Below are 23,893 nucleotides of genomic sequence, written 5' to 3'. Positions count from 1 at the left end.
ATTTTCAGGTGATATAGCAAAGTGATTCAGTTATATGTATTTTTTCAGATTATCTTCCATTATAGGTTATTACAAGATGATGAATATAGTTCCCTGTGCTACACAGTAAATCCTTGTTGCTTATTTATTTTATGTACAGTAGTTTGTGTCTGTTAATCTCATACTCCTAATTTATTCCTCTCTCCCTCACTTTCCCCTTTGATAACCATAAGTTTGTTTTCTGTGCCTGTAAGTCTGCTTCTGTTTTGTATTTAGATTCATTTGTATTATTTTTTAGATTCCACATTTAAATGATATCATATAATATTTGTCTTTCTCTGACTTACTTCAATTAGTATGATATTCTCTAGGTCCATCCACATTGCTGCAAATGGCAATATTTCATTCCTTTTAGGGCTGAGTAGTATTCCATTGTGTACCACATCTTCTTTATCTATTCATCTGTTGAATGACATTTAGTCTGCTTCCATGTTTTGGCTGTTGTAAATAGTGTTGCTCTGAACATTGGGGTGTATGGATTTTTTTCAAATTAGGGTTTTTATCTTCTGACAAGAGCTTAATATCCAAAATATACAAGCAGCTCATATAACTCAATATAAAAAAAAAACAATCCAATCAAAAAAGGGCAGAAGACCTAAATAGACACTTCTCCATGATGGCCAACAAGCACATAAAAAGATGCTCAACATTGTTAATTATTAGAGAAATGCACATCAGAGCCACAAAGAGATATCACCTCATACTGGTCAGAAGGCTATCATCAAAAAGTCTACAAATAATAAATGCTGGAGAGGGTGTGGAGGAAAGGGAACCCTCTTACTCTGTTGGTTGGAATGTAAATTGGTACAGTCACTATGGAAAACAGTATGGAGGTTTTTTAAAAAACTTAAAGCCACTAGGTGATCCATCAATCCCATTCCTGGGTATATAATGCCATTGTCTGTAGGCTTCTAAGTTAACTGAAAATAAATCTGACATTCCAATTTATTGTCCTTTGTTGAGACCTGCTTCTTTTGCCTGAATGTGTTTCTTTTGCCTGAATGTGTTTCTTAATCCTTGATTTTCAGTAACTTCATCAAGATTTAGCTCTCGCTTAATCTATTAATTTTTTTGAAACAAAGTAAGCCCCTTTTGATCTGAAAATTCAAGTCTTATATGTTAGCAAAGTATTCTCTTAATATTACTTCCAAATAATTTTTTCTGTTTCATGTCTTCTTTCTCTTTTTCATGGTCCCTAATAATAATCTGTACGTTGGCTCTCTGTTTTTTTTCTGTCGTCCACACCAATCTTCTTTTCTTTACTCACATTTTAATCCTTTTAAACTTCATTTGACAATTTTTCTCAAAATGTCAGTCCAAACTTCATGTCCATGGTTTAGTATTTACACTAGCAGTTCTCCTTTCTTATTCTTATAATAAGGATTTAAAATCTACAATGACTTTATTTTTTTAATTTTTTAAATTTAAGTATAGTTGATGTACAATACTATGTAAGTTACAGGTGTACAGTGTAGTTATTCACAATTTTTAAAGCTTATAATGCATTTACAGTTAATATAAAAATTGGCAATATTACCCATGTGCAATATATCCTTATAATTTTTTTAAATATCTTTATTGAAGTATAATAGTTTTACAATGTTGTGTTATTTTCTACTGTACAACAAAGTGAATCATCTATGTATACATATATCCCCATATACCCTCCCTCTTGAGCCTCCTTCCCATCCTCCATATCCCACCCCTCTAGGTCATCATAAAACACTGAGCTGATCTCCCTGTGCTATGCAGCAGCTTCCCACTAGCCATCCATTTTCCATTTGATAGTATACATATGTCAATGCTACTCTCTCACTTCGTGCCAGCTTCCCCTTCCCCCACTGTGTCCTCAAATCCAATCTTGATGTCTCCGTCTTTATTCCTGCCCTGCCACTAGGTTCATCAGTACTGTTTTTTATAAATTGCATATATATGTGTTAGCATAGAGTATTTGTTTATCTCATTCTGACTTACTTCACTCTGTATGACATAGTCTATGTCCATCCACCTCATTACAAATAACTCAGTTTTTTTCTTTTTATGACTGAGTAATATTCCATTGTATATATATGCCACAACTTCTTTATCCATTCATCTGTCGATGGACATTTGGGTTGCTTCCATGTTCTGGCTATTGTAAATAGTGCTGCAATGAACATTGTGGTACAAGTCTCTTTTTGAATTGTGGTTGTCTCAGGGTGTATGCCCAGTAGTGGGATTGCTGGGTCATATGGTAGTTCTATTTTTAATTTTTAAGGAACCTCCATACTGTTCTCCATAGTGGCTGTATCAATTTACATTCCCACGAACAGTGCAAGGGGGTTCCCTTTTCTCCACACCCTCTCCAGCATTTATTGTTTCTAGATTTTTTGATGATGGCCATTCTGACCAGTGTGAGGAGATACCTCATTGTGGTTTTGATTTGCATTTCTCTAACCATTAGTGATGTTGAGCATCTTTTCATGTGTTTGTTGACAGTCGGTATGTCTTCTTTGAAGAAATGTCTGTTTATGTCTTCCACCCATTTTTGAATTGGGTTGGTTTTTTTTTTATATATTGAGCTGCATGAGTTGCTTGTATACTTTGGTGATGAATCCTTTGTCAGTTGCTTCATTTACAAAGGTTTTCTACCATTCTGAGGGTTTTTTTGTCTTGTTTATGGTTTCCTTTGCTGTGCAAAAGCTTTTGAGTCTCATTAGGTCCCATTTGTTTATTTTTGTTTTTATTTCCATTTTCTTTTCTCCATTGTCTATTCTTGCCTCCTTTATCTTTTATTTTCTCCATTGTCTATTCTTGCCTCCTTTATCAAAGATAAGGTCACCATATGTGCGTGGGTTTATCTCTGTGCTTTCTATCCTGTTCCATTGATCTATATTTCTGGTTTTGTGCCAGTACCATACCGTCTTGATTACTGTAGCTTTGTAGTATAGTAAGAAGTCAGGGAACCTGATTCCTCCAGCTCATTTTTCTTTCTCAAGATTGCTTTGGCTATTCGGGATTTTCTGTGTTTCCATACAAATTGTGAAATTTTTTGTTCTAGTTCTATGAAAAATGCCATGGGTAATTTGACAGGGATTACTTTGAATCTGTAGATTGCTTTTGGTAGTATAATCATTTTCACAATGATAATTCTTCCAATCCAAGAATATGGTATATCTCTCCATCTGTTTGTATCATCTTTGATTTCTTTCATCAGTGTCTTACAGTTTTCTGCATACAAGTCTTTTCCTCCTTATGTAGGTTTATTCCTAGGTATTTTATTCTTTTTGTTGCAGTGGTAAATGGGAGTGTCTCCTTAATTTATCTTTCAGATTGTTCATTGTTAGTGTGTAGGAATGCAAGAGATTTCTGTGCATTAATTTTGTATCCTGCTACTTTACAAAATTCGTTGATTAGCTCTAGTAGTTTTCTGGTGGCATCCTTAGGATTTTCTATGTATAGTATCATGTCACCTGCAAACAGTGACAGTTTTATTTCTTCTTTTCCCATTTGGATTCCTTTTATTTCTTTTTCTGCTCTGATTGCCATAGCTAAAACTTCCAAAACTATGTTGAATGATAGTGGTGAGAGTGGGAGCCCTTGTCTTCTTCCTGATCTTAGAGGAAATTTTTTCAGTTTTTCACCATTGAGAATGATGTTGGCTGTGGGTTTGTCATATATGGATTTTATTATGTTATAGGTTCCCTCTATGCCCACTTTCTGTAGAGTTTTTATCATAAATGGGTGTTGGGTTTTGCCAAAAGATTTTTCTGCATCTCTTGAGATTATCATATGGTTTTTATCCTTCAGTTTGTTAATATGGTGTATCACACTGATTGATTTTCGTATATTGAAGAATCCTTGCATTCCTGAGATAAACCCCACTTGATCATGGTGTATGATCCTTTTAATGTGCTGCTGGATTCTGTTTGCTAGTATTTTGTTGAGGATTTTTGCATCTGTGTTCATCAGTGATATTGGCCAGCAGTTTTCTTTGTTTGTGACAACTTTGTCTGGTTTTGGTATCAGGGTGATGGTGGCCTGGTAGAATGCATTTGGAGTATTCCTCCCTCTGCTATATTTTGGAAGCATTTGAGAAGGTAGGTGTTAGCTCTTTTGTAAATGTTCAATAGAATTTGCCTGTGAAGCGATCTGGCCCTGGGCTTTTGTTTGTTGGAAGATTTTTATCAGTTTCAATTTCAGTGCCTGTGATTGGTCTGTTCATATTATCTATTTCTTCCTGGTTGAGTCTTGGAAGATTGTACTTTTCTAAGAATTTGTCCATTTCTTCCAGGTTGTCCATTTTATTGGCATACAGTTGCTTGTAGTAGTCTGTCTGATCCTTTGTATTTCTGCCATGTCAGTTGTTACTTCTCCTTTTTCATTTCTAATTCTGTTGATTTGAGTCTTCTCCCTTTTTATCCCAATGAGTCTGGCTAGCAGTTTATCAATTTTGTTTATCTTCTCAAAGAACCATCTTTTAGTTTTATTGATCTTTGCTATCATTTCCTTCATTTTTTTTCATTTATTTCTGATCTGATCTTTATGATTTCTTTCCTTCTGTTAACTTTGGGTTTTTTTTTTGTTGTTGTTGTTGTTGTTGTTCTTTCTCTAATTGTTTTAGGTGTAAGGTTAGGTTGCTTATTTGAGATTTTTCTTGTTTCTTGAGGTAGGACTGTATTGCTATAAGCTTCCCTCTTAGAACTGCTTTTGCTGCATCCTGTAGGTTTTGGGTCATTTTATATTCATTGTCATTTGTTTCTAGGTATTTTTTTATTTCCTCTTTGATTTCTTCAGTGATCTCTTGGTTGTTTAGTAGTGTATATTTTAGCCTCCATGTGTTTATTTTCTTTACAATTTTTTTCCTGTAACTGATATCTAGTCTCATAGCATTGTAGTCAGAAAAGATGCTTGATATGATTTCAATTTTCTTAAATTTACTGAGGCTTGATTTGTAACCCAAGATATGATCTATCCTGGAGAATGTTCCATGTGCCTTTGATAAGAAAGTGTATTCTGTTGTTTTTGGATGGGATATCCTATAAATATCAGTTAGGTCCATCTGGTCAAATGAGTCATTTAAAATTAGTTTTTCCTTATTCATTTTCTGTTTGGGTGATCTGTCCATTGGTGTAAGTGGGGTGTTAAAATCTCCTACTATTTTTATGTTATTGTCAATTTCTCCTTTTATGGCTGTTAGTATTTGCCTTATGTATTGAGGTTCTCCTATGTTGGGTGCACAGGTATTTACAATTGTTATACCTTCTTCTTGGATTGATCCCTTGATCATTATATAGTGTCCTTCCTTGTCTCTTGTAGTAGTCTTTATTCTAAAGTCTATTTTGTCTGATATGAGTATTGCTCCTCCAGCTTTCTTTTGATTTCTATTTTCAGGGAATATCTTTTTCCATCCCCTCACTTTCAGTCTGTATGTGTTCCTAGGTCTGAAGTGGGTCTCTTGTAAACAGCATATACACAGGTCTTATTTTTGTATGCGTCAGCCTGTCTGTGTCTTTTGGTTGGGGCATTTAATCTGTCTACATTCATGGTTATTATCGATATGTATGTTCCTATTACCATTTTCTTAATTGTTTTAGGTTTATTTTTGTAGGGCTTTTCCTTCTCTTGTGTTTCCTGCCTAGAGAAGTTCCTTTAGCATTTGTTGTAAAGCTGGTTTAGTGGTGCTGAATTCTCTTAACTTTTGCTTGTCTCTAAAGCTTTTGATTTCTCTGTTGAATCTGAATGAGATCCTTGCTATAGAGTAATCTTGGTTGTAGTTTTTTCCCTTTCATCACTTTAAATATATCTTACCACTCCCTTCTTGCCTATAGAGTTTCTGCTTAAAGATCAGTTGTTAATGTTATGGGGATTCCCTTGTATGTTATTTGTTTCTTTTCCCTTGCTGCTTTTAATATTTTTTTCTTTCTGTTTAATTTTTGTTAGTTTGATTAATATCTGTCTCGGCATGTTTCTCCTTTGGTTTATCCTGTATGGGGCTCTCTGCTCTTACTGGACTTGATTGACTATTTCCTTTCCCTTTTGGGAGAAGTTTTCAACTATAAACTCTTCAAATATTTTCTCAGACCCTTTCTTTTTTTCTTCTTTTTCTGGCGCCCCTGTAAGTTGAACACTGGTGCACTTAATGTTGTCCCAGAAGTCTCTGAAACTGTCCTCCATTCTTTTCATCCTTTTTTCTTTATTCTGCTCTGCAGCAGTTATTTCCACCATTCTATCTTCCAGCTCACTTATCCGTTCTTCTGCCTCAGTTATTCTGCTATTGATTCCTTCTAGAATATTTTTAATTTCAATTTTGTGTTGTTCATTACTGTTTGTTTGCTCTTTAGTTCTCCTCGGTCCTTGTTAAATGTTTCTAGTATTTCCTCTATTCTATTATTGAGATTTTGGATCATGTTTACTATCACTACTCTGAATTCTTTTTCAGGTAATTGGCCTATTTACTCTTCATTTATTTGGTCTTGTGGGTTTTTATCTTGCTCCTTTGCCTGAAAGATATTTCTCTGTCTTCTCATTTTGACTAATTTACAGCATTTGAGGTCTCCTTTCTTTAGGCTGTGGGGTTGTAGTTCCTCTTGCTTCTGTTCTCTGCCCTTGGTGGGGAGATTGGTTCAGTGGCTTGCATAGGCTTTCTGATGGAAGAGACTGGTGCCTGCATTCTAGTGGCTGAAACTGAGTTTGTGCCCTCTGATAAGCAGGGCTGTGTCAGGTGGTATGTTTTGGGGTGTCTGTGAGCTTAGTATGACTTTAGGTAGTCTGTGTGCTGTTGAATGGGTTTGTGTTCCTATCCTGTTTGTTGTTTCGTGTAAGGCATCCGGTGCTGGGAACAGTGGGCAGTTGAGTGGAGCTCGGTCTTGGATTCAGATAGAGGTCTCTGTGAGAGCTTTTGGTTATTAATCTTCACTGGGGCTAGGAATTCTCTAGTGGCCCAGAGTCCTGGACTTTGTGCTCCCACCCCAGAACCTCAGGCCCGACTTCTGGTCGAGGAACCAAGACCCCAGAAGTCTCTCATCCCAGCAATAAAGGGAATTAAAAGGAAAGAAAAGACTAACAAAACCCCAGACAAATGGTAAAAAGTAAAATCAAGCAAACAAAAACAAGAGCAAGGAAATACACATGCACACGAAAGAAATAAAAACAGAACCAAATAAGTAGAAAGGCAAGAGAACAACCAGACAAACAAAAGAACCCAAGAATGAAATCAAACAATTAAAAAGAAAACTGACAAAAACACAAAACCAAAAAACAAAACCAAAGCAGAATGCCAAGAGGAGAATGAAGCAAAGAAAGAAAACAGACAAAAATGATTAAAAAAAATAAAGAAAAACAGAAAAGAGTAAGGGGAAGGAAGACAGAACAACAGAAAAGCAATGTAGAAATAGAAATTAAAGTAATACAATAGAATATATATTAAAGAAAAGGAAAAAAAAATATACAAAACCCCAAAGAAATGGTAAAAACAAAATCAAACAAAAACAAGGAAGCACACACATAAGAGAAACAAAAACAGAACCAAATAAAACAGAAAGCAGGAGAACAACCAGAGAAGTAGAAGAACTCAAAAACCAAATCAAACAATTAGATTAAAACTAACAAAAACACATAACCTAAAAACAAACCAAAGCAAAGTGCCAACTGAAGAATAAAACAAGGAAATATAACAAGCCAATAAACATGATTATAGAAAAATAATAATAAAATAAATTAAAAAGGGAAAAAACACAGGACAACAGAAAAGCAAAGTAGAAATGGAAACATAAGAAAAATTAAAAATATATTAAAGAAAAAGAAGAAGAAAAAAATAAGGGAAAAGAACACAGAACAACAAAAAAGCAAAGTAAATATAGAAATATATCAAAAAAAAATAAAAATATGTTACAAAACACGGAGGTCATAAAAGACTAAATAAAAAAATACGAAAACAACAGGCAAACAAAAAAAGAAAAAAACAAAGAAAGAAAAAAATCCAGAACCAACAAAAGAATGAATCAAAACATAATAAAATTAATAGTAATAATTATGTTTCCCTGGGGTCTCCACTTTAAGTGTCCTTGCACACACCGTGAGCCACAGCCCACCTCTGTCTCGCCAAAAGGCCTTCCTCTGCCTCTGGGCTGGTCTCTGGACCTGCTCTGGGCCCTGTGGGCATCACTTAGACTCTGATCTGACCCAATTCCTGCGTGTGCTTGCCCCCAAAGTCCACAGCTGCCAGAACTAGACCATTTTCATTTGTGGGAACACTCATTGTCTGCTCAGATATTCCATAGACACAGGGTCTACGTATCTGATCACGAGGATTTAATCTGCAACTTGTACAGCTGATGGAAAGATTTTCAATCTTCTTCCTTAGTCGCCCCATCCCTGGAGTTCAGCTTTGGTTTTATTCCCACCTCTGCGTGTGGTCCACCCACAGGAGTCTGGTCCTGAGGCTGCCTTAGAGTTCTTGGGTCTGTCTCAGTGAGGACAGGGAGCAGAGGTGGTATGATGCTTGGATAACAGGAGCCCCTGTGGCACCAAATGCGCAGGGAAGCTTGTGGCCACAGGTGCAAGAGGTATCGCCCAAGTGAGGGCCTTTTCTGGTGCCCGGCATAAAGCATGTGAGAGCCAGCCCTGACCATGCTTTTTTTTTTTTTTTTTAATTGCCTTGCAGCTGGCGCATGATGGCCAGCTCTGAGGGGGCTTTTTTTATTGCTCAGCAGCTGGCGCCAGTGTGTGGGGAGAGATAGGTTACAATAGTCATTCCTCCCCTTGCCTGTGACTCAGCAGTAGTGCCCCACTTCCATGGTAGTCCGGTCTTCCTCCACAGACATTCCCTGCTGCGGATTTCCTCCCTCCCATCCCCTCAGTCCATCTCCCCACAGCCAACAGCAGTTCTTGCTCCAGGCTTGTTCTCTAATCCCCACGCTCCAGCTCCCAAACCTCTTGCACTCCTGTGAACTCACATCCCAGTCTGGGGCACATAGGGCCATGGTACGGGCCTTCTGTATATTTCTCACTCTGTTCCATCTGCCACAGATTGGCTGCTTCACCCTCTTCCAAAAGCCTCAAATTCTTTCCTTCTGTCCCAATCGATTTCCCCTTCTGAGAGGGGGCTTCCCAGAATTCGGGAATCTCTTCTCTGCTTCATTTCCCCTGGCCCTGGGTGCAAGTCTCATTCTGCTTCCTCTACCCCTCCTTCTCCCTTCTTTTTCCCATCCTACCCAGTTATGCAGGGGTCTTTGTAGTCCTTTCTGGTGTCCAAGGTCTTCTGCTAGTGTTCAGCCAGTGTTCTGTGAGAAATGTTATATCTATAGGTGTATTCTTGATGCATCTGTGGAGAGAGATGAACTCCATGTCCTCCTCTCTTTTGCCATCTTGAATCTCCTAGAGTTTATTTTATACATACTAGTTTGTACCTCTTAATCTCCTATCCCTATGTTGCTCCTCCACCCTTTCCTCTCCCTACTGGTAACCATCAGTTTGTTCTCCATACCTGTCAGTCAGCTTCTTTTTTGCCATATTCACTAGTTTGTTGTATTTTTTAGATTCCACATATAAGTGATATCATACAGTATTTGTCTTTCTATGACTTATTTCACTTAGTATGATACCCTCCAAGTCCATCCATGTTGCTGCAAATGACAATATTTCATTTTTTATGACTGAGTAATATTCCATTGTATATATATACCACATCTTTTTTATCCATTCATTTGTTGATGGGCACTTAAGTTGCTTTCATATCTTGGCAATTATAAGTAATGCTGCTATGAACATTAGGGTGCATGTACCCTTTCAAATTAGTGTTTTGTTGGGATTTTTTTCAGATATATACTCAGGAGTGGAATTGCTGGGTCATATGGTAGTTCTATTTTTAGTTTTTTGAGAGAAGTTCATACTGTTTTCCACAGTGGCTGCACCAATTTACATCCCCACCAAGAGTGTACAAGGGTTCCCTTTTCTCCACATCCTTGCCAGAATTTGTTACTTGTGTTCTGTTTGTTGATAGCCATTCTGACAGATTTGAGATGATACCTCATTGTGGTTTTGATTTGTATTACTACAATGATTAGCGATGTTGAGCATCTTTTTATGTGCCTATTGTACATCTGTGTTTCCTCTTTGGAAAAATGTCTATTCAGTTATTCTGTCCATTTTTTAATGGGGTTGTTTGTTTTTGATGATGAGTTGTATAAGCTGTTTATATATGTTGGATATTAACCCCTTATCAGTCAAATCATTTGCACATATTTTCTCCTGTTCAGTTGGTTGTCTTTTCATTTGGTTTATGGTTTCCTTTGCTGTGCAAAAGCTTTTAAGTTTAATTAGGTCCCATTTGTTTATTTTTGCTTTTATTTCCTTTGCTTTAGGAGACAGATCCAAAAAATATTGCTATGATTTTTGTCCAAGAGTGTTCTGCCTATGTTTTCTCATGAGTTTTAGGGTTTCTGGTCTAACATTTAGGTCTTTAATCCATTTTGAGTTTATTTTTGTATATGGTGTTAGAGAATGTTCTAATTTAATTCTTTTAGATGTAGGTGTCCAGTTTTCCCAGCACCACTTATTGAAGTGAGTGTATTTTCTCCATTGTATATTCTTGCCTCCTTTGTCATAGATTAATTGACCAAATTGCTTGGGTTTATTTCTGGGCTCTCTATTCTATTCCATTGATCTCTGTGTCTTTTTTTGTGCCAGTACCATGCTGTTTTGATTATTGTATATTTGTAGTGTAGTCTAAACTCAGGGAGCATGATTCTTCCAGCTCTGTTCTTTCTCAAGATTGTTTTGGCTATTTGGGGTCTTTTGTGTTTCCATACAAATTTTTAAAATATCTTCTAGTTCTGTGAAAAATGCCATTGACATTTTGATAGGGATTGCATTGAATCTGTAGATTACCTTGGGTAGTATGGTCCTTTTAACAATATTAATGTTTCTAACCCAAGAACATGGTATATCTTTCCATCTGTTTGTGTCATCATCAATTTCTTTCATCAGTGTTTTATAGTTTTCTGAGTACAGGTCTTTTACTTCCTTAGGTAGGTTTTTTCCTAGGTATTTCATTCTTTTTGATGCTATGGTAAATCAGATTGTTTCTTTAATTTCTGTTTCTGATAGTTTCTTGTTAGTGTGTAGAAATGAAACATATTTTTGTATATTAATTTTCTTTATTTAAAATTTTTTTTCTGCCACCTCCCATTTTATCTTATTCTTTTTTGTAATTTATTTCATCTTTTATTTAATGTTGTGTTTCTCTTCTTTGATTTCTTGAAACTTAGATGCCACTTCATCTTTGAAATACAGTTGAAAGGATTGCTTCAGGCCATTTCCTACAACAATTCTTACTCTAATTTGTATTCATCTGATTTTTTATTTTACATTCTCTTTTTATCATTTCTAAAAATATTTTTTCTTAAATTCTGTACAATATGCCTACTACTTACTACACATTTAAGTCTATATAATTCTATCTTGGCCTGCTATTGGACTTAGTAATTGTTATCTGGTTCCCCTCATCTTCCTTCCTTGTTTGATTATCCCTTTATAATTTGAGCTAGAAGACATGAAATCTCAGCTATTTGATTTGGTATGGAAAGAGGGAAACAGTGGTTGGGGACATAAATGTAACTTTGAAAGGTGTCCACAGCTGGTTTGCAGGCATTTGTGAACCCAGACATTCTACTATGTAATATACTAGACCTTCTGCACTAGATTATGTCTTTTACTAAAGGGAAATTCCACTTAGATTTATTCCTATTATTCAAGAAGTGGAAGTAATATTGCAGGAAGCCAGATTATTGTTCAAGCCTTTGTGGCAAAAAAGTTTTTTTGTTGCTGTGCAATTATTATTCAACAGAATGATTGAGTATTACTATATACAAGGGACTGTGCTATCATCAAGGAGCTTATGTTTTCGTTGAGGACAGACGTAATTACCAAAATAATTATATAACATAAAATACTGTAGCCTGATAGAAGATGATAAATGTAAAGAAGAAAAATAAAACAGGGAAGCAGGTTTGAAGATGTTATGGTAAGTGTACATTTGTCTCTGCTCAGTCAAATATGATCAGTAACTCCAAAATAATTCCCAGTTTTCCATTACTTCTCTCTCCTCTACCTCTTGTCTGGTCTTCAAATTTAGAAGACCAGGTCATGGGGTAAAAGTAGTTGGTGTGACCACATGGTCCTTATTCAATTGGAATAAGGACCATGTGGTCCTTATTCCATGCCATCCTTTTACCTTTCTATTATGAATATGGACTTAAGGACTTATGTTCTTTGCTTTCCCTGTAGCCTTCACATGTGCCAAGTGAAGTGCCTCTCACCCACCACTTTTAACTTACATTAAGGTGTACTACATGGATTTTGTAAATGTTCCTGGGTTCTGCATTCTATTCTGTTGATCCATATATTCATTCCAATAAACTATTAATAATTCAATATTTTGGTTTAATATCATGTTTGGATTATGGTAATATTATTATAAATTTTAATACATAGCATGGCATATATTAAAATCACAGTTGCTCTTTTAACAAAATTCTCTTGGCTACTCTAACACACATTTATTCTTCTCAATGAACAGTAAAACTATCGATTCTAATTCCAAAAAACATTGGATTCTGATTGAAACAGTATAAAAGTTATGTATTAATTTGAGCAGGATTGACACTTTAAGGTTTCCAATTCAGGAACATATGTCTTTTCCTTAATTCAAATTTTTGTTTTGTGTCCTGTGACAGCATTTTACAGTTTTAATACAGGTCCCATGCTTTTCTTCAATATATTTTTGAGTATTTTATAAATTTCATATATGTTGTGGTAGAAAATCTTCTATTTTTCAAGTGGTAATTATTAGAAGTGGTAAATCTAGTGATTTTTATAAACTTATGTTCTTTCTAGCCATGTAACTAAATTATCCCAATACATGGATAGGTTATTAGTAATCCTTTGAGTTTTCTAGATATATAGTCATTTTATCTGAAAATAAAGTATTTCATTATTAATATAATGTTTGCTGTTGGGTTTTGATAAAGTCTTTATATCTTTATCTCTTTATTTTGCTTTGAGGTTTGCTAAAGTAATGATGACTCCTAATGTGGCTTGCAGGATCTTAGTTCCCTGACCAGGGATCGAACCTGTGCCCCCTGCAGTGGAAGCGGGTAGTCCTGACCACTGGACCACCAGGAAATTCCTGACTGAGGAATTAATGAAAAGCCTTTACATTAGTTTCCTACTGCTGCTGTAATAAATTACACAAATTTAGTGTCTTAAAACAACACAAATTTATTATCTTACAATTCTAGAAGTCAAGGTCCCAATGGACTAAAATCAAGGTGTCAGCAGGACTGCATCCTTTTGGAGGCTCCAGGGAAAAATCCATATCCTGGCATTTTCCAGCTTTAGAGGCTGCCCAAATTCTTTGGTTCATAGTTCCCATCGATGTTGAAAGTGAGCAACAGTCAAGCCTTTGTCAATATGCCATTTCTCTTAATCTGAATCTTTTGCTTCCCTCTTCCCACAAGTACCCTTGTGATTCCATTAGGTCCACCACGGTAATCCAGGATACTCTTATGTGTAATGTCAGCTGATTAGCAACTTTAATTCCATCTGTAACTTTAATTTTCCTTTGATATCCAATGTAACATATTTACAGGTTCCTGAGATTATAACCTGGACATCTTTGAGGAGCAATTGTTCTGCCTTTCACAGCCTTTTTATCATCTCGTGATAAAAATCATGTGATTTTTTCCCCTTTGATCTGATATGATGAATTATGGTGGTATATATTCAATGTTTAACCATACTTTTCTTAGAACAAGCTCTACTGAGACATAGTATAGGGTTCTGTTTTTAATTCTGCAGAATTCAACTTGCTGATGGCTTATTTAGAATTTTTAGCTATATAATCATAATTCAGTTTAATCTTTATTTCTAATATGATGTCTTTAAGGTTAAGGTTGCTTCATAAAATCTACAGGGAAGGTTTTGAGTTTTTCCTCTACTTAAAGATGGTATCAGAAATTTTTTGTTGATAAAGAAGATAAGACTTAGGCTGTGAAACTGGTATCAGAGCCAATTTTAGTAATTTATATTCTAGTATAAAACTCTCCATTACCTGAATTATCAAATTTATTTCAGGAGAGTTGCACTTAATATTTTTTTCTTGTTCTTCTAATTATTTTAGTATATGTAATTATATCTCCTTTATGATACATCATATGATACATTTTTCTCCTTTTATTTATGGTTTATTTGACCTTTTCTTTATTATTAATGTCTTAACTGAATGCTTATTTATCTCATTTGCTTTCCGTCTTTTTCCACAACCAAATTATATACTCCTATGTGTATATTTTTTATATTTGACTGCATTCCATGTTTTTTTTAAATATTTATTTATTTATTGGCTGTGTCATGTCTTAGGTATGGCACGCAGGATTTTTCATTGTGGCACGCGGGCTCTTTGCTTCTTTGTGGTGCATGGGTTTCTCTCCAGTTGTGGCATGTGGGCTCCAGAGTGCTCGGGCTCTGTAGTTGCAGCAGGCAGGCTGTCTAGTTGTGGCATGAAGGCTCTCTAGTTGTGGCATGCGGGCTTAGTTGCCCTGCGGCATGTGGCATTAGTTCCCCAACAAGGGATCAAACCAGCGTCCCCTGCATTGCAAGACAGATTCTCAACCACTGGACCACCAGGGAAGTCCCCATGGGTTTTGATTTGAAGTGTTGTCTTCTTTTTGTTAATGTCTAGACAATTAATAACTTTTACATTAATTTCCTCTTTGATCAAGGACTTAATTAGAAAAGTGTGAAGTGGCAAGTTAATTAATTAATTCTGATTTTTAATTTTGATATTTTTAATGATAATATTTAATTTTTAATGATATTTAAGAATATAGTAAGCTTTCATTTTTTAACAATTTATTAAAGATTCCCTGTATATATTTTATTTTTTAAATTCTCTATATCTGTGCTTATTAATTATCCTATTTACATACAAAATTTGAAAGTAATATATAGGTATTCCTACTTTGTGTTTTTATCAAGTTTTTCTTTTTTGAGGATTTTTCTGTTTTAATTATTTGACTATTATGTTGTTTGCTATTAAAGGCATATACTTATATCATCTTTGAGGGCAGAGTACCTTTTATCCTTTCTTAATATCCCTACTTTGTCTCATTTTAATATCTTTGGACTTGAATTCTGTTTTATCTGTTATTATATTGTTACTCTGCTTGCCACATTTTGTATTTTCCTGGTTCACCTTTCTCATCTTTTAATTTTCAGCTTATTTTCCTATGTTTTTATTGTGTTTCTTGCATAAACTACAAACAGAATTTTGTAACCCAAGCTGACCTTCTTTGATGTCAACAGGGAAATTTAGTCCATTAATATTTGTTGATATAATCAGTATATAAAATTTTTATTTCTTCCAACACATTTTCTGTTCAGTGTGTGTGATACTTCCTCATTATTACCTCTTTTCCCTTTTCTTACTTTGCTGGCTTGGTCATATTTCTTTTCATTTAATTTTTCCCATTCAGTCCTCCTTGTTAAATTGGAAGTTTTACTCTGCTTTTCCATTTTGCTAGTGCTTACATTCCCATCCTGATGTCATAATTAAATCTATATTTCTCTTTTATTATATCAGAATTAAACAGTAACTATGACTGATCATTTCACCAATTTTATTAACACATACTAAAGAAGTTCAGAAACTGTCTTCCCTCTCCTCTCCAGTTTTTTGCTAAAATAGTTCAGAATTTTTACTATTAGGCTATATTTAAGCTGTCATTTCTAATATGTCTCTTCTCTCTCAAGAACATTTCTTAACACTTGTCTGATAAATTCCTACTCATAGGAACATCATCCATTCAGATTCAGTCATATATACTGTAAGAATAATTATGCAATACTTTATCCTTTCTTTGCATGTTGTTTGAATGTCATATTCTTTCAGTTTTTCCAGGAAACTTCTAGCTTGAATTTAGGGTCCTTCATTCCCTTGTATAATTCTGTAGGTTTTCTGATTTTCTATGTGTCTCTTAACAATATTCTTGTTTGTTTTGACTTTGAAGGCTACTACATACAGTTTAGCCATAAACATTCTTGCACATGTCTCCTGGTGTTCATGTGCAAGAGTTTCTGTAATCAAGGTATGCCCTGATTATAATATATGTTCATCTTGACTTTACTAGATAATGCCAAATTGTTTTCAAAGTAGTTTTACCAGTTCACACCCCATATCAGCTCTGTATGAAAGTTCCTTTTTGTGTGTCTTTGCCATTCTGGATAGGTTGTATTTCATGGTGGTCTTAATTTGCATTTCTCTGGTTACTAATGAGATCAATTGTATTTTCTTGCCTATTTATATTTTTCTTCCTCTATAAAATGTCTTTTCATGTCTTTTTTTTGATTTATAAGAATTCTTTGTATATTCTGGGTATATATGTTACAAATATCTAATTATAGGATGAGAAAGAACAGCCTATGTGATAAAGTGGTATTTGGGCATAAATTGAAATGAAATGAAGAACAAATCTTGCAAATATTTAGGGAAAGATCATTTCAGGCAAGGGAAACAGAGTAAAGGCCTGAGGTAGTAACATATTCAACAAGTTCCAAGAACATGGGCATCATTATGGATGGAGCTGGGGAGACTGTAAGAGAGACTGTCTGTGCAAGATTATGTTGGGCCTTGTAGAGCTTGGTAAAGAATTTGGACTTCATTCTAAGTAGGCTGACTAGTCACTGAGAGTCTTGAGCCAGGAGTAAAATAATCTGTAGTTTTTAAAGGCTCACTCAGCTGGGTAGTGAATAGACTGTGGAAGTACAAGGATGAAGGCTGGGAAATCAGCCAGCACATGTAGCAATAATACAGCTCTGATCATGGTGGCTTAAATTATGGTGGAAGCAGTGGAAATGAGGAGAAATGATTGGATTTGGGTTATAATTTCATGGCATCCACCAGGATTTGCTGATGAATTGGATATGAAGTGACAGAATAAGTGAAGTATCAAGGATGACACCAGAGTTTTTGTCCAGAGCAAGAGTGTAAATGGAGTTAAAAGATGGAAGCTGCAGTTTTGGGGCAAGTGTATCAAAGTTTTGTTTTAAACATATTAAGTTTTGGGGGGTATTATTAGACATACAAGTAGAGATACTGAATAGACAATTAGATAGTTAAGTCTAGAGTTCCCAGAAAAAGTTGAGGCAGGAGTTATAAATTTGTAATCATTCCATATCTATGTGACATTAAAGATATAAGAGTAGATGCTAACACCTATAAAGAGAGTGTAGCTATCTAAGAGAAGTCTGAGGACTGAGCTCTGGAACTCCAAGATTTAGAAGTCAAGAAGATATAAAGAGCAAGCCTGAGAGACTAAAGGAGTGGCCACAAGAGTGAGTTATGTGGAAGCCAAGAGAATAGATGAAGGAAATGATGAACTGTGTCAAGTACAACTGATGGTTTGATTAAGATAAGTACTGAGTATTGACCATTGTATTTTGACCAGTGGAAATTATTGTTGCCCTTGCCAAGAACAATTTTATTGGAGTAGGGAGAAAAACCTGACTGGAATGGGTTCAAGGGAGAATGGGAGGAGAGGAGGTAGAGAGAGTAATTTCTCATCATGGAATGGATTGTGCATAAGAGGGACTATCAGAGGATGCAGACAAGAGGGCAGACGATTTCAGAGAAAAGTCATTGAGTAGGTGAGAAGGAATAAGATTTAGTGCTGAAATGGTAAGAGCATAGGCAGTTCATGAATTGTAACAGGAGGGAAGCAGAGTATAGGCGTACCAATATTATACATTGATTACGAAGAAAATGTTCTCCAGATGGATCTCCTCTTTCCCTAAGCCTCAAAAAATCAGTTCCTCTGCATCTGATACCATCCTCAAAATGATGTCCATCAGGTTGAATGAAAGACAACTATTAAGTCCTTCTCCCCATCTTCTTTCTTATACCCCCATGCCCACCGCTTGCATCTGAACCTGTCTTCCCTCCTTCTCACAAAACAATGAAAGCTTCTGAAGATACATGCAGTGGGGTGGTAGAATAGTGGTGGGAGGTGGTTACTGGGCCCACACGCCTAGTCTCTACTTAGGTTACCAAACCACCAGGTGCTGTTATTTTTCAGAAGTACATGAGTAACATTGCAATACAGAGTCATTCTAAATTTTTACTGAATTCTGAGTACTTTTTGCCATTATCTAGTTAATCAATCAACAATTATATAAGATTCTATAGACTTGTTTGTTATATTATTTAAAGGTGATTTTTATACATGAAGACTAGGAATCATTTCTTTGAAAGACTACCTTATATAAAATCCAGCATATCAGAAAAAAGAAATCACATTGCTGTTCACAGTATCTTTTTAGTACTCTTCCTGTGATATTCCTTTTTCAAGATCTATGTTAAGTCAAAATAATAACTTCAATAGCTCAACAAATATTTATTAATATTTATAATAACTTCAATAGCTCAACAAATATTAATAAATATTGTGTGGTATTATCTTACTCTTTATTTGTTTGTGGGCCCTCTCTGTCTTCCCACCAGAATATAAGCCCCATGAAAGCAGATACCTTGTTTGATTATTCAGAGCTGTAGTTTCAGGACCTTATCATACAAGTCCACTGTATGATAGATGGTTTGGAAAGCTTCAGATCTACATTGGTAAATAAAAGAGAACGGGCCCCTATCCTCATGGGGCAATTAGCCTAGCAGAGGAGGAGGCTGTGTGCTCTGAAGGAAACAAATGCAGCAATAGAGAATAACTACAGAAAGACATAATAATGTATTCTTTCATTCATTCAGCAGAGATTTATTGAGGCACTGCCGGACACTGGAGAGAATATACAAAGCTGACAAAGAGGTGGTACCTTCTCTGAAGATCACTGTCAAGAACAGGGGAACTTTTTCATTAACCCTCTTCTTCTCTTAACATTTTCTTCCCTTGGGGACTCTGATTTGTATCTACAAATGTGTATGTGGTTACAAAAATTATATATCTAAATTTTAATCTATTTCATCCTCTTTGGGGCTCTGGACCTTAACTTAAAGTTGCCAGTTGTGGTAGCAATAAAGGAAAACAATACTTTTTATATTTTACTCTATGATGAAACAAAGGCAATTTAAAATTAAGATTGGTGCAGATGTACATGTGTCTTTACAGTTCCTATTTTATATAATGTCAAGAGGAGTTAAGTTTAACTGTATTTTTAATAACAGCTAGTTTTTTTATGTAACTTTCTAAGAGAAAAATCAGTGACTGCATGCTAGACAATGGAACTAATGAGGTCCAAATCATAGGCTTGATCTCAAATGCAAACCTCATAGAGAAAAATATTCTAAAGTAGTGTTTTCCAAACTGTTAATCTCATGAGATACTAGCAGGTTTTTCATCAAGTGAAAAAGACAGATATACTTGGAAAACACTATATATTAATATTATTCTCTTAGAGATCCATAATCCATACAACGTATTGAAGGTTCTGAGATACAGTACTAAGTAAGGTAAGGATATCACTTTAACTTTTCTAATACAGCATTGCTTAAACATATGTGACCATAGAAGCCTTTGTCGTTCGTTTGTTTGCTTGGGTTTTGGAGGGAGGAGAAAATAAGTGATTAGGAACACTTTTTAATATCAGAAAATGTGAACTAAATGAAGTTATAGTTTCCCTTCCTCTCTCAATTCTTTCTAATCAAGTTCCAAAACTCACAGCTAACATTAGTGAGTGTCTGCTATATGCCAAGCACCACATACTTTTACACATTATTTTACCTAGGCTAATGGTGATATTGTGAGGTAAATGCCCTGTTTAATAGGTGAGTAAACTGATACTTGGATAAATAAAATAATCCACTCCAGATATAATGTTTCTAAATGATAGGATTCATACCCAGATATGGCCAACCCAAAGTTCATTTTTCCCCCATGTCACATGTTCATAAGCTGTAGATAAATGGAAGAATTATTACATCTCTTAAAATTTATTTTGGGAAGACCAAACATATTCATTGTAGGGGATGGAAGGTAGAGGTGGCAAGATTGTAACAATTTAGCACTTTAGGAAAACATCTCTTAATAATACTTTACATTTATTCGGTTCTTTAATTCTCCTGGTGTGCAAAGTTCTCCTTTGACATACACTGCTTGATTAGCTCCAGAAGAGTCATTAGCCTGCAAATTTAGAGAAATAAAGGCTATGTGAAGGGACAGCAGTGTGGTCTAGTGGAAAGACCATAGTCTTTCCCTGACCGTTCTATTTAATGTCCTGTTCCCTCAAGTCACTCTCTGTTACGTTACACGTTTCACTCAGAGTGCATACTATTGTGTGGTATTATCTTACTCTTTATTTGTTTGTGGGCCCTCTCTGTCTTCCCACCAGAATATAAGCCCCATGAAAGCAGATACCTTGTTTGATTACTCAGAGCTGTAGTTTCAGGACCTTAAACGGTGCTTGGTACATGAAACCACTCAATCAGTGTTTTATGAGTAAGTAAAAGAAAGAATAAAATAAATTAACCCTTGATTAATATCTCTGCTTTGGCATTTATTATCTCTATAAACTTGGCCAATTACTTAGCTTCTATAAACCTATTCCTCATCTTTAAAATGGAAATGCTAATGTTTAGTTCAAACCCTTGAGCTTCAAGTTAAATTACATAAGATAGATATGTAAATGATCTAGTTCAATTGTAATTCATCCTTCAACTTTGCTTTTATCACATGTCCCCTCTTTTTTTCACTGGGACTCATGAAAAGACTGGATCACAAGTAGAAATGTGAACATTTCTATATTAATTCAAACTGCATTATATATAATCAGCATATTAGGAAATTGGAATTTATTTGGGGTGTAAGACTTTTTACACTGAACAAAATGTAAAACATTTGCTTTAGTTTTCAGTAAGATTCCATGGTTTCATAGTGTAATCAAATCCTGATAAAGCCAGAACTGAAAGGGCATAAAAAAGAGAAAAGGGGTTAAAGTAAATGAAAAAGAAAACCATTTTGGAGTTATTATTGGGGAGGGAAGGGGCTGGTAGGATGTATGTCTTATTTTCTGTTAACCACAGTATTTTAGGATTGGAAGGAATCAACCTTTGTGCTCTTTCCCACAACCTCTTGCCTAGACCTCTTTTCCAGAATCCCACCAAATGACCATGAAGTCCCTGCCTGAAACGCCAGAGAGACTGTTTGAGAAAAAGTTTGGACTTCAGAGTCTACATAATCCAAGCTCTATCACTCTAACATTGGGCATGCCATCTTCTTGACTCTTCATTTTCCCAATTTACAAATGGAATTAATAATACCTATTTGTTGTGAGGCATAAATGATACATATATAAAATTCCTGACATATAGTAGATACTCCACAAATATTACTTCCCTTCCCTCTGGTAACTCATTCCTTCCCCAGGAAACTTGTTTGAACCATCTCCTTAAACATTTCTGGATCCTTTCTATATATTGACCCCTGGCATTTTTTTCTCTGTCACCTATCCATTCTAACACAACTTTAGAGGGGGGTGGTTTATAGAACAAGTGTAATCCTTTTTCCTTATGACAGTACTTGAGCTCAGAAATCACAAAGGCAAATGCTTGCAGAGACCAGGCAGGTATCTTAATTGGGCAGAGTGACCTGATTTAAGAAAATTGACCAATGGCCTACTACCAGTTTGTGGTGGAAACAGGGACGTGTTGGAGTGTCTGTGCCCCATTCAAAAGCAGCAGCTGTAGCTTGGCTTTAACAGATTGTCGCCACCCAGATAATTCAGAGATGCTTTCATAACTCTGAGAAGAATTGTGTGAGCCAAACAAAACATGTCTATGAGTCAGAACAGGGATTAGGTCCAGCAAACTGCAGTCTCTGCTCAGATGATTGCAAACCATTATTAAGCCTTCCTTAGCCTTTTTTCCTGGCTTAAACAGCACAGACACTTGATACTGTTAAGTAGCCCATGCCTGTCATAGAGCAAGTGGGAACTGGAGTCCAGCCTGCCCTCTGATCACCCCAAGGCACCTGGGAACCAGCAGTGGCCCAGATGTACATCTTGGTCTCCTTCAACCACTCCTCATGAGGCAGATTTCTACTCATCTCCCTGTCAGACTGTTTTTCTTCCTAACACACGACAATTCAACAAAATAGAAATTCTAGAAATTGTCCAGAAATACAAATGTGGCCTGACCAGCACAAGATGTAGACTCTCTCCTCCCTTAATTTAGAAATTAGATTCTTAACTTTGGGTCCTTATATCTCATAATAGTCCATGTATTGATTTCAAGGAATTTCAAATGATCATGAGCCCACTGAAATTGTGCACAAGATTTTGTGGGGTTTGCATATGTATATGCATATCTTTTAACAGATTCTTAAAAGAATAAAACTCAAAAGGAGATTCAACATCTACTAAACACTATTTTTTAATTATGTAGTCTGTAGCATTAACTTTGGGAAGGCAGTCCTGTCAGAATATTGACCAACACTGAGCTTGGTTTCTGCTAAAAGCCATTTGTCTTTTCTACATGTTACTGCGAAGCTCCATAACCTTGCATGGGATACTGGTGTAATTACCCACACCCATCAGCCCAGTGAATGCTGGTGTAATTAATTCTTTAATCCAAGTCTGAGACCTAACATTTTTACTTATTGTATCTCATTTTATGAGATAGATGCCAAAGCCTATAATGCTATAATTTTAAGAATTAAGAAAAATCATTCTCTGCTGGAATATTTAGTTCCTATGTATTTATATTACCTTCCTTTCTTTTCTTTTTTTTTTCCTTCTCTGTAGGTCGAAAGTTTAAAAAGTTCAATAAAGTTAGAGTTATGAGAGCACTAGATGCCGTTGCTCTCTCACAGCCGGTGGGCATTCCAAATGAAAGCCAAGCCCTAAGCCAGAGAATCACTTTTTCACCAAATCAAGACTTACAGTTGGTCCCCCCACTGATCAACTTGCTCATGAGCATTGAACCAGATGTGATCTATGCAGGACACGACAACACCAAACCTGATACCTCCAGTTCTTTGCTGACAAGTCTGAATCAGCTAGGCGAGAGACAACTTCTTTCAGTAGTCAAGTGGTCTAAGTTACTGCCAGGTAATAATTATTTGTATATAATAGCATGTAATAAAAACTTTACTATGGCTTTTTACTAGTGGGTGGTTAAATAAAACAGTCTGTGCAATAAATTAAATATAGTGTAAACAGGGTGTTTTAGTATGTGTTTCAGCAGTTCAAAATATTTATCTAGGACCGTATATTATATGTTACTTGTCTAGGACCCTACAGTGTGCTGTGGAAATACAAAAGACATAGATAACATTTTGAGTCTTGTTGATGAATCAAGAATTACATAATGAAATAGTTAAGGATTAGCATAAATCAATATGTTAAACCAAAGATAATATAATAGTTCAGAAAAAAGACAAACTGACCATCTTCTTAGAAATGTCTAGTTCATTCCAAATCCTAATTTAACCAACCTCACATGGTTGAAAATAAAACTGAATGTACCTATTCATATAACAAATCAAAATAGTATTGAGTATAGCAGAGTATCTAAAGTCAATTAAGAAATAAAATTCCTAAACATAAACAAATAATTTGGACATAGAGAAACCTCCAGTCACTATTTTCTCGAATTTATACCTAGACAGTGAGAATTTGGATTATATCATCATGATAGGATTTCAGTCACTTTATTTATAAGCTACTTTTGCTCTCTCAGCACAGCTCCATAGGAGCCAAGCAGTTGAAAGAGTTTACAGGGGTGCAGCTCTCACCTGGCTAAACCTTAGAGTGCAAAGCCAAGAGAATACATGGGTAGTAATTACTTGTGGAAGCATTAATCCCATAATTAGAA

At 35.5% G+C, this 23,893-nt stretch overlaps 1 protein-coding gene across 2 annotated transcripts in view; it reads left to right on the top strand.

The window, feature by feature from the left end:
* PGR (progesterone receptor) overlaps positions 1-23,893 on the top strand; it is a gene marked incomplete at its 5' end in the record, with an annotated part of 99,957 nt that overhangs the window by 49,066 nt on the left and 26,998 nt on the right. Inside the window, one exon of one of the 2 annotated variants that reach the window (XM_082628491.1) lies at positions 22,822-23,127. The exons of the other annotated variant lie outside the window; for it this stretch is intronic. Coding sequence (XP_082484617.1) covers positions 22,822-23,127 — 306 coding nt within the window. The remainder of the gene's footprint in view (positions 1-22,821; positions 23,128-23,893) is intronic. 2 annotated transcript variants of the gene reach the window in all.

This window comes from Mesoplodon mirus, assembly GCF_964341445.2.
Source record: "Mesoplodon mirus genome assembly, chromosome: 7".
NCBI lineage: Eukaryota > Metazoa > Chordata > Mammalia > Artiodactyla > Ziphiidae > Mesoplodon > Mesoplodon mirus.
The sequence above is the reverse complement of the archived record's forward strand: the minus strand, read 5'-3'. Positions and strand labels throughout refer to the sequence as shown.